At 41.0% G+C, this 12,312-nt stretch overlaps 1 protein-coding gene across 2 annotated transcripts in view; it reads left to right on the forward strand.

Annotated features, from left to right (window-relative positions):
* The window catches only part of olfm2a (olfactomedin 2a), a 642,861-nt gene that overhangs the window by 385,167 nt on the left and 245,382 nt on the right, over positions 1-12,312 (forward strand). The window contains exon 1 of one of the 2 annotated variants that reach the window (XM_063035723.1): positions 9,327-9,635. The exons of the other annotated variant lie outside the window; for it this stretch is intronic. Coding sequence (XP_062891793.1) covers positions 9,498-9,635 — 138 coding nt within the window. The 5' untranslated portion in view covers positions 9,327-9,497. Of the gene's footprint in view, positions 1-9,326; positions 9,636-12,312 lie in introns of those variants that run through there. 2 annotated transcript variants of the gene reach the window in all.

Genomic DNA, 12,312 nt, shown 5'->3' on the forward strand with positions numbered 1-12,312 from the left:
GACAGTTTGGGGCCCTAAATGGAAAGACACGTATCTACATAAACACACATACATACACACACACACGTACACACACATGCAAGCATGAACATATAATCACACATGCATGTACTGAATGCACACATGCACACTTAGAAATTCTCTGAGAATTTTGATTAATGAAGGCTAGACACTTTGAAATGTTCAAGCAGTTAATTTTGTTGATTAATCTTCCAGCGCATGGATTTATCTTCAATAGATGATTAATTAGATGATAATCTTACACGTTAGTGCACAAAATAAAATCCACTGTAGGCCCAATGTGAATAAATGAATTATTGTCAGTGACTCATGAAATTTAACATTTAATTTAAATCTTAGTTTTCTCATGACCAGGACCTGACATTGTTGAGACTGTGCAAAGGCGAGCCAAGCTTCCACCCATACTGAAGCCTTTTGTCATATCATTCAATTTCAGAGTGTATTTTTATCAGTATTTTGCAACTAAAAAACATTTTCCTCCATTGTTATTTTCACCCCCCAATGTAAAAATAAAAATGGCCCTATCTACCGCAATGAGCCTGTGAAACCTATTGGATACTGAAAGGCTTGGACAGAGTGGATGTGGAGATAATGTTTCCATTAGTCGGAGAGTCTAGGATCCGAGGGCACAGCCTCAGTACAAAAGGACATCCCTTTGGAAATGATGTGAGGAGTAATTTTTTTCATACAGAGGGTGGATTATCTGTGGAATTTGTTGCCACAGAAGGTGGTGGAGGCCAAGTCGCTGGGTATATTTAAGGCAGAGATTGATAGGTTGTTGATGAGTAAAGTGGTCAAGAGTTATGGGGAGAAGGCAGGAGAATGGGGTAGAGAAACGAAATCAGCCACGATTGCATTATGTGGGATTATGGATAGGAGAGGATTTCTCTTTAAGGAAGATCAACTTAATTCACCAAATACATTCACATTTATGTATTACATATTTATGCTGGTGTATTAGCACGAAATGCAACAAAAACAGTAATATTCAGCAATTATAAAGGACAAAGAATTATCTAACATGCAATACACCAACTGGCCTAATTGTGCTCCTATATTTTGTGGTCTATCTGGAGCTAGATGTCATTCTATAAATGCAATCTGGCATTTCCATTTGCAAGTCATCCTTTCCTCCCCAACTCAGCTTCCATATCAGCAATGCATGGGAAGGTATTGTTGCATGGGAAGGCATTGTTCCATGCAGAACTCCTTTGTGTATCGCAGTGGAATTGACCCTCGTTGCCCAGAAAGCAACCACTTCTGCTCCCTCCCTGGGTCACCTGGTCTTCTCGGCACAATACTGGCTAGATGCCTCAACTCACCAGCATTGTGAAGCCCCACTCAGTCTTCCCTGAAAGTCAGAAGGTTAAGAATTTCAAGCTTCCATGCCCATAAGGGGAAGGGTTTGGTAATTAGGAACTGTTGGTTGGTGAGGTCAAGTCTATTTTATTGTGACCTGCACAAGTACAATGAGGAAATCAGTTCAAGATGGAGCTGAACTACACGAGAACAACCTCCACTGTGCTGTAGAAAACAAGCAGCAGCCAGAGACTGAACAACCAAAAGACCCGACCATTAACCACAACCGCCACCTACTCTTACCCACATAGCACCAGAATACATGGGTCCCGGATCAACATCTCTCTGACTACCTGATGACCCACCAATAGACAGACCCTTAGGAGATCATCAGACTCAACTCGAGCAATCACACTACTACCACTAAGATTATGGAGAGGATGTTTTCTGTGGTTGGGGGGGGCGGGTCTAAGATCAGAGGACACAGCTTCAGAATAGAGGGACATCCATTTAGAACGTAGATGAGGATGAATTTCTTTAGCCAGAGAGTGGTCAGTCTGTAGAATTCATTTACCACAGACAACTGTGGAGACCAAGTCATTGTGTATGTGTAAGGCAGAGCTTGATCAATTCTTGATTATTCAGGGTGGAAGGGATATGGGGAGAAGGCAGGAGACCGGGGCTGAGAGGGAAATGAATCAGGCAAAGGTGGAGCAGATTTGATGGGTCAAATGACTTAATTCTGCTCATACATCTTATGGTCTTATGATCTTATTAATATTGCACAGAAACAAGTCCTTCAACACAACTCTTCCCTACCTACCAAGGTGTCCATCTAAGGTTGCCCTCTTTTGGCCCATATCCATCTACAGCTGTTCAGTTCATGCTGTGCAAGGTTTGATTTTTAAACCAGTTTACATGGCATTCTTTCACATCTGTGGCATTCTCCTTTAAGGGAATCCACCCTAGCATCCTGGATGACAACCCCTTTTGGACAGCATCATACTCAACTTGAGTGATCAGCCTGCTACTGGAATGAGGTACAATGAAGAATGTGCTTGCAGCTATAGCACGGCTGCATCACAGGCACATGGGGTCAGAAAACACACTGAACACAAGTTAGGTACAAATTGTGCAAGACAGTGATGAAAACGGAGAGAATGTCACATGTACAGTGAAATATTGAAACATGCGTTGTAATGTCTCATTTTCATCAATGACTAAAACAGTCTGAGAACACGACCCAAGTGTGGTCACGCTTCCAGTGCCAATTTAGTGTGTCCATAGGAGGAAAAGGCCAAATGTAAACATGGGTCACTTAGAATCTGAAGAAAGATTAAAAATAATGGGAAATAGTTGTATCACATTATATTTGCTAAGGCATTAATCAAATATTTTGCATAATCTTCACTACAGAAAGAAACCTAAATGTAGCAGAAGTAGTAATAAGCTGAAGATTTAATGTCAATCTAAAGTAATTAATGTCAGTAATTCTGGAGAAATAGCATGAAGTAAAGCTAACAAATCACATGGTTGTAACAAGTGGTTGCTGGAATAGACTGAATAGACTGGGAGGTAGATATGCAACACTATGGCTATGACATAAGGCAAGGAACAATAGGCTTATAGCTTCAAATCAGTTATCAGGGAAACGTTAGAATTTGTTATTGAGCACATTTAGAAAAACAGCATTAAATAACTCAACAGAGTCATGTGGCTTGATAAAAGGAGCTGGTGTTTGAGAAATTTAGTGGAGATTCTGAGGAAGTATGTAGCAGGATAGATGAGGGAGAACCAGTTGATGTTGTATATCAGGATGAGTAAATGGTTTGTAATGAGGCACGATGAAGAAGAAGCTCAAGAAGTGATGGTTTTGTATCAGCATGCACGGAGAAATGACTATGAATAAGATAAATAGGAGGAGTAGTTTCTTAGTCCCTTGCCATTCAGTAAGATCATGACTGAACTTCACACCATTTTTGTGTACTAGTCCAAGTTGTCTCCCCTTATATCCAAAGTTATACTGACTTTGGATGAAGGTGGAAATCAGAACCAAAATGAAAGGATAATTTTTAGAATGGAACACCGTTCCTGTTGGAGCGCAACCAACAACAGCACTCTGTGAATGAAAGGACAATTGTGATGTGTCATCATCTTCTGCCAGGTCCACTGTTGAGGTTTTGGATGGCTTTGTCTGGACCTTCTCCCTTGACTTTAGTGCATTGGATGCCCCTACTCGTAGCTAAGCACCAGGCAGCATAGCTGCCATGATCTCGGGAAGCTACAAGCCTCTCCGTCACGACAAGGTGATGATCCTCAGAAAAGGTGGAGTCCCTGGCTAGTTAAGAGACAAGTGGAGAGCCTACGTCAAGACAAGGCTGCTGGACCGGTCGCTATCAGCTCCATGATACTGAAGGACAGTGCGAGCCAGCTGTCTGATATTTTGCAGCAACTTTACAATCTGAGTCTGAGTCAGGAAAAGATACCAGTGCTATGGAAAACTTCCTGCTTGGTTCCTGTACCCAGTAAGGTGACTCCATCTCAACTTAATGTCTACAGACCAATTGCCCTCACATCTCAAGTGATGAAGGTGCTGGACAGGCTGGTCCTGGCTTACCTTGGACCGCAGGTGAGATCTTCATTGGACCCTCTACAGTTTGTTTACCAGCCTCATGTGGGAGTGGATGATGCCAACATCTACCCATTACAGAGAGCTCACTCCCACCTGGATGATGCTGGTGGCATTGTGAGAATCACAGTTTTTTTGGATTTCTCTAGTGCCTTCAATACAATCAAGCCACTTCTGAGCAAGAAGCTGCAAAGGATGGTTGTAGACAAATCTACTATCTCCTGAATTACTGACTACCTGACAGATAGACCCCAGTTTGTACAGCTGAGTAGTTCTCTGTCTGAGATGGTGGTGAGTGACACTGGAGCCCCACGAGGGACTGTCCTGTCCCCATTTCTGTTCAGACTGTACACCCAGACTTTCAGTACAAATCTGAGTCTTGTCACTTGCAGAAGTTCTCTGAAGACCCTGTGGTGGTTGGGTGCAGTCGGAGTACAGGGGACTGGTCGACAAGTTTGTGGAGTGGTGCGGGAGGAGTCACCTGCTCCTGAATGTGGCCAAAACCAGGGAGATGGTGATTGATTTTAGGGGGAAGAGGACTGTGACGAGTCCTGTATACATTCTGGGAGAAGTTGTTGCAGTAGTGGAGGAGTACAAATACTTGGCTGTTCACCTCGACAACAGATTTGACTGGAAAACCAACACCAAGGCTGTTTACAAGAAGGGGATGAGCAGACTCTAGTTTCTAAGGAAGCTGAGATCCTTCAATGTGTGCAGCAGGATGTTGGAGATCTTTTACCAGTCTGTTGCAGTGAGTGCTGTCTTCTTTATGGCTTTATGTTGGGCGAGCAGCATCAGTGCTGGTGATGCAAAAAGACTAATTAAATTCATCAAGGTGGGAACTCATTTGGGCAGCGGCGGTGGGGAAGGCGGGGGAAAGAGGAGCGTTTAATTTTTAAAATTTTTAAAAAAAAGAAAAGGAAAGAAACTCATCAAACAGGCTGGATCCGTCCTTGGCTACAACCCAGACTCGTTTGAGTTAGTGGTGCAGAGGAGGTCACTAAACAAACTGTTATCCATTATGGACAAGCTGGCACATCCTCTCCATGACCTACTGAATAAGCAATGGAGCACCCTTTCAAACAAACTCAATCAGCTCAGCTGTCACAGGATCGTTACAGAAAATGTTTCCTACCAAATGCAATAAACATATACAACAGTTCAACTCTGTGCTACAGGAGATCACACATCATAGTACAATAGTCTCTGTTTGATTATTTTGTACATTATTATTGCACAGTATTGCACATTGGTAATTACTGTGTATATTATTATTCTGTATTTTATTATTAGCTACTACTATTATTATTATATTTATTATTGTTATTGCTAAGTGTGTTTTTAAATGTTGCTGCTGTAATGAAATAATTTCCCACAGGATCAAAAAGGTACTTAAAAGTATTACTATCAAAAGAAAAGAAACGCATTGGAAAAGATTGTGAGTGGAGATTAATATGTGGAACAGTGGCTCTATCCGCACCTTCGTGACAGTCTTTAAGGAGTTTCTCCCTGTAACCACGTTGGTTTCCTTTGGGAGCTCTGGCTTCTTCCCACATTCCAAGCATTTTGGCAAGTTAATACCCCTTATTACGTGCTCAAGTAGTAGATTTGGGACAGAGTTAAGAGCAATGTTGGGGAGAATAAAAATGTATTAGGGCGGATGGATTGAGTTGTTCTCCAATCTTGGCGATCCATTTGCAAATGTTTTATTACCATGGAAGGGAACATCATCAGTGTGTTGTTCACTTGTGGTGTGTCCTCTGAATGCTTAGCTTTTATATGCTGTACTTAGCAATCAGTTGATTGCTTATCATTACGGAAACTCTACTGTGGCTTAGAAAGGGGGTCTCATTGCTGATCGGTTGCGTGGTGTTGTCTAGAATTTTGCCTGCATGCGTATTAGTGTAGGCCCATTGCAAATGGGTGTTGGATGGCTGACGTGGCTGTTTTCTTGCTGCATGACTGTATGGTTCTATTATTCTATGTGAGGTTATTCACTAGAAAAAAATAGAAAATAATGTTTTCTCATATGATAGGAGATATTAGTGTTACAGAGAAACTCTGATATTTGATGAAGAGTTGCAGAAAAATGGCCATGCTTTCAAGGAAATCATTAAAAATCAAGCGGTATTTTGGCTTTCTTGAAAGGGCTTTGGTTGTCCTTGCTATTAAATAGAACTTTGGTGACTTCATACTTTGAATACTGTGTGCAGTTTTGGTCCCTGTACTGAAGGAAAGAAACCTACCCTGAAACTGTATAGTGCAGACTCACTGCAGTGATTCCAAGTTCTGATGATGGTTCTATAATATTGCAATTATTTCTAATTCCCTAGAATTCTAATAAAAATGATGTTGATCTCTCCAAAACCTGTACTTTCTGGGTTGGATTGAAGGGTTAGGTACTGAGAAACTCTTTCCCATGACAAGAGAACGCTGAACAATATCAGTGGCATGGTAAAGTAACAGTTAGTGAAACATTATTACACTGCCCACCACTTGGCTTCAGTTATTCTGCTCTCTGTAAGGAGTTTGTTCATCCTCCCCATGACCCCTTAGCTTTCTTCTGGGTGCTCTGGATTTCTTCCACATTCAAATGATCTGCGGGTCAGTAGATTAACTGGTCACATGGGTGTAAGTGGGCAGCACAGGCTCATTGGGCCAGAAGAGCCTGTTACCAATGTGCATTTCAAAAATTAAAAAAAATAGTTGGCATGTAATCTCAGGATACAGGGGATAACCATTTTGGGAGGAGATTCTTTATGAAGAGACAGGTAATTTTGTTGAGTCCACTCAGTTATTAAATAGACAAAAGAGTAACGTGGTTAGAATTTTGCAAACACGAGAGATGCTGGAAATCCAGAGTAACACACACAAAATGTTGGAGGAGCTCAGCAAGTCAGGCTGCACCTATGGAGGGAAATGAACAATTGACATTTTGAGCAGAGACCTTTCTAATAAAGGGTTATCACATTGGAGATCAGTCAGATACTCAATGGTCTAACAGACTTGAAGAGCCAAAGGAGCTCCTTCTCGTTCTTCTTATTTTCATAAGACAACACCATTAGAAAACTCTAATAACCAGGAAGAGAAAAGGCTATAGAAAGTGATGGATGCAACCCAGTCTATCGCAGGCAAAGCCCTCCCCACAATATTACTGCCATCATGAAAAAAGCACCCACCATCCAACCCATGCTCTCTTCTCACTACTACCGTTGGGCAGAAGGTACAGAAGCTTTAGGTCTCACACCATCAGGTTCAGGAAACGGTTTTTGACCTGAAAGTCATTAAACTCCTGAACCAGCATGGTTAAACTCATTCACCACTACTCCAAACTGATTCTATGATATACAGACTCACTTTCAAGGACTTGCAGTGGAATCTGGACCAGCTGGAAAAATGGACTGAGAAATGACAGATGACAGCTGGAATTGAATGCAGACCAGTGTTAGTTGTTACACTTTGGGAGAGTTGAACTTTCACAGTGAGTGGGAGAGCATAGAGAAGTGTATTAGAACAAGGAGATCTGAGAATACAGACCCATAACTTCTTCAAAGCTTCGCCCCAGGGAGACAGGGTCATAAGGAGAACTTTTGACACATTGGCCTTCATAAATCAAGGTACTGAGTACAGGAGTTGGGATGTCATGTTGAAGTTGGAGTATTTTGTACAGTTCTGGTCCCCTACCTGCAGGGAAAGATATCAATAATAATGAATGAGTGCAGAGGGAACTTGCAAGGTTGTTGCAGGACTTGACCTGAGTCATGGGGAAAGTTTGTAAAGGTTAGGACTTTATTTCTTGGAGCGTAGGAGAATGAGGGGGACTTGTTAAAGGTATACAAATTATGAGGGGTGTAGCTAGGGTACATGCAAGCGAGTTTTTTTCACTGGGTGAGTGAGACTAAAACTTGAGGTCATGGATTAAAGGTGAAAGATGAAATGGTTAAGGAGAATATGATGGGGAGCTTCTCCAGTCAGAGGGTGCTGGGAGAGTGGAGCTACCTGCCCCTGGAAGTGGTGAATGCATTTAATTTGGATAGGTACATGGATGTGGGGGGTGGGTATGGAGGGCTATGGTTATGGTGCAGGTCAACGGGACGAGGCAGATTATTAGTTTGGCACAACTAGGTGGGCCGAAGAGCCTGCTTCTGTGCTGTCGTGTTCTATGACTCTGACTCTTCAGAGCTCATCCTCGGTATTTTTATTTGCACAGATTGTCTTCTTCTGTACATTGGCTGTTTATCTGTCAATGCAAGGAATCACCTTCCAGCTTGTCCTCCTTCTCCCCCCCCTCCACCACCGGCATTTTCCCCCTTCCTTTCCATTCCTGAAGAAGCATCTCGACCTGAAACATCAACAGTTTATTCATTTCCATCGATGCTGCCTGAGTGACTGAATTCCTCCAGCATTTTGCGTGTGTTACTCAGTCTTTGTTTATGTATGGTTTCAAAGATTCAAAGTACACATATTATGAAAGTATATATGCATAACCCTAAAGTTCACCTTCCCCATAGACAGTCACAAAACAAATTTTCATAAAATTCTATTCTTTCTTTTTTCCTGTGCATAACTGCAAGAAAATTAATCCCAAGGTAGTATATGTTAGCGTATAGTACTTTGATAATAAATTTTCTTTGAACTTAAAATTTTGAACCATTTGATTTCCTGCTAATAATTTCAAGTGGGTTAAGGAAGAGTGCCCACTTTAGACAATGTCGAGGGTAAACATAGCTTACGGCAAACATTTAGGTCCATGGGGAAAGGGGATACCATTCAGCTCTTAAAGCCTGTCCCAATTAGATCATGACTGATTGATGCCTTTGTTCCCTCACTCTTGCCCAACAGAAATCAATCTCTGCTTTAGAAGCTGATTGATTTTCTCTTCCACTTCCCACCCACCCTTGCCACCTCAGCAGCTCCTGTGAAGAGGAAAATTCCACTTCCATAACCCTCGTGCCAACTCCTGACATTATAACTCAGTTCTTGATGCCTGTCAGAGGAAATGGTTTCTCTCCTTCTGCACTGTCGAGCTCTTGATTATACTATGTCCTCTAATTAGATCACTTCAACAATATATTTCAAAACACAAGAGAATACAAAACAGTCTGTCAACACAATTCAACCCTTCCTGCTGGAATCATTCACAAGAATAGAAAAGGGAGGTATTCCTTCTCATCTTTCCCTCACGGAATCAATTCTGGCTGAGTGCCTGTTTAGGGAATCCACCCCCAGCTGATTTTCAGAACATAAAGTGTTAAATGCTTCCCCGCTTTTAGATATGATTTTTTCTCAGTTTCCTTGGCCTCTTGCCTGCACAGACTGACGTCAAGGACTGTGTTGACTCTGTGTGTGTGTATCTCTGTTAGAGAAAGAGAGAGAGAGAGGGAGAGGGAGAGATGTGATGTGTTTAGGGCTGGTTTGTATGGATGGTATAAAAGAAATCTCCAGGGCTGCGTTGATCTGACGAACTGTTGAGGCTGCTGTGGAGGCTCAGCAGTGTGCATGAGCAATAGCCTAGCTGTGAGGCTGGGGGAATGAGGCAGGGGTCAGGATGACTGTACCACTGTTGAAAATTGGAGCTGTACTCAGCACTATGGCAATGGTCACCAACTGGATGTCTCAGACCTTGCCCACGCTTGTGGGTCTGAATGGCACTAAAATCAGTTCATCGGGAAGCACGCAGAAAATAGTGAGTGTGCAATTACTGGTACCTCGAAAACCTTGAGTATTTTTTTTAAAGTTTCTTGCATGCTGGACTTTAAAACTCCATCATCGTTTTAAAAACCATCTGTACTTAAGACTAGAGAAGGAGTATTTTTCTTTCTAAAAGAAATTACTTTATTTTTTGCTGCATTCCTAATTTCTCAGTAAATCACATTTAACTGATTAAATTCCAAATGGACAGATTTTTCTTGTGCCAGGATAATGAAATGTTTATTGTAGCCACCAGACAAGATGATTATATACTTCTATGTTGCCGGTCCAGTGTTATTTGGAATATCCAGGAAGTGATATCCCTAGGTTCGGAGATGTCTGTGCAAAGAGCAGTCTGCAAAATCTGCGGAGGAGCGATGCAATACTGGCTTCCTGGAGGCTTTGATTTCATTATATTAACATTGCTTAACTTAAACAAAATACTTGTCTTTGGAAATGCAAAATAATCTCATCCCTAATGTCTGCAATAGATTAACCTGTGCCAATGATATTGTCTTTGACACTTGACAGTTCTCTCTCTCTCTCTCTCTCTCTCTCTCTCTCACTCCCTTTCTCTCCCCCTCTCTTTTCTCTCTCTCTCTCTCTCTCTCTATCTCTCTCTCTCCCTTGCTTGATTTCTCTCTGTCTCAAAAACAATTTGGCTGATTCTGATATTTCCTCTTTCTCAGCCAGCTTCTTCACTTGCTTTCAGGATTTATCTGCTCCCTGCTGCTATTTTCTTCCACCTTTTTCTAACATTTCTCAGGTCTATAATATTTCCTTCATCTGACTGCAATATTCACTTCCCGCACTCTCTAATACTTCAGGTTCTCCTCACTGATAGTCTTTTCTCTCTCTTTCTTTCTCTCTCTCCATTTCTCACTCTTTCTGTCTTGTCTTTCTTCAGGAGTATCTTTCTTCTCATCCTTGCCTAATATCCTCTTGTCTGTTATTTAATGTTTTAGTTCTTTTACGTCAGCTTCTCTAAAATTATTTAGCCGAGTCTTTCTCACCGGCTTCACCCCTCACGTTCAGGATTTATCTCCTCCCTGCTGTTATTTTCTTCCACCTTTTTCTTATCTCTATAATATTTCCTCTCTTGAATATTTCCTTCATCTTAATGGAATATTCACTTCCCTCTCTCTAATATTACAGCTTCTTCTCACTGTTATTTTTTCTCTCTCCCCCCCTCTCTTCCCGCTCCCCCTCTCTCAAATGCTTGTCTAATTCTCAACATTTTTCTTGATTATTTACCTTCTCATGTCTCCCATCTTCCATCTTTCTTCCATACCACTGAACTTAAATCATGAAATGACTGAAACTGCAGGTCAGGGTACAAGTTAAAAGAAATTCACTCATAATATTTAAATAACACAGCTTGTAAACCAAGACTTATTAGTAAGACTTTTACTTGTAAAATTAAAATAATTTCTGGATAGTTTGACAAAATTCTCAAGTCCTCTTTAGCTAATAGATATTCCAGGAACAGTGATTGATGCTTTGCTATTAAGATGAGTTTGAAGCCAAGGACTTCAATCCATTTGTGTTTTGATTTAGAAATATACAGTAATCTTACCCTCACAATTGTATGGATTTGCAGAATACTGATGTGTAGCAAGTTTTCCCCTATGTTTTCAGGTCTATGAAGGTGATTTTCTTCTGATGTTGAATAGAATGGATCTGTTGTGAATTAAAGGTCATTCTACAAAGATGAATGAAAAACCTTTCTCCATTCACTTCCTCGTGTATTGACATCTCCTCACGCCTCGTTAGTCTTCCTTTCTCAATCACTCCTGCATTCCAAAATTCAATATCTTGCAAAAACAAATATTTCTTCTTTAATATTCTCTGTTTTCCAGTATCCTATCTACAGTAATTTCCTACATATTTATTCTGTTTCCACCCTGTCTCTCCCTTTCTCTTGCTTTTGTGTTTTATTTCTCTCTCCCTCTCTCCTGTCAATATTTCCCCGAAAAATGAATGTGCATGAACCACTGTCAGCAAGTGAGTTAGGGTTGTCAAAGATGGAAAAGAAAGAACTTAAATCAGAAAATAAAACTTAAAAAATAATTGATTAAATTCTGTCTGCCTGCATCATCACTCCACTAAAAGCAATTTCCTGTGTGAAATGTTTAGACAATCTGATAAGGCAAAATAATAATGCAAATAAATCTTTCTCCTATTCAGTTAGGCTGAGAGTTGGATTGATTTCTACTCTAATATCAGCCAGTTGTAAAATGTTTAATTGATCCATAGGAAAAGATAATACAACAGAAATCAATCACCTATTGAGTGAGATATAAATTAATGTTTTTTTCTGTTGCCAGTTTTATCATTTATTATTTTACCATGAAACATGTTTGGCTCATTTCCCTGAAATGTCAATCTCTCTCTCTCTCTCTCTGTCTCTCTCTCTCTCTGTCTCGCTCTCTGTCTCTCTCTCTCTCTCTCTCTCTCTCTGTCTCTCTCTCTGTCTCTCTGTCTCTCTCTCTCTCTCTGTCTCTGTCTCGCTCTCTGTCTGTCTGTCTGTCTCACTCTCTCTCCTCTCTCTCTCTCTCTCTGTCTCTCTGTCTCTCTCTCTCTGTCTCTCTCTCTGTCTCACTCTCTCTCTCTGTCTCTCTCTCTCTCTATCCAGATAACGTTATGCTGAAACCCAGTTCAGTATTTGCACA

Source organism: Mobula hypostoma, chromosome 29 (assembly GCF_963921235.1).
Source record: "Mobula hypostoma chromosome 29, sMobHyp1.1, whole genome shotgun sequence".
Taxonomy (NCBI): domain Eukaryota; kingdom Metazoa; phylum Chordata; class Chondrichthyes; order Myliobatiformes; family Myliobatidae; genus Mobula; species Mobula hypostoma.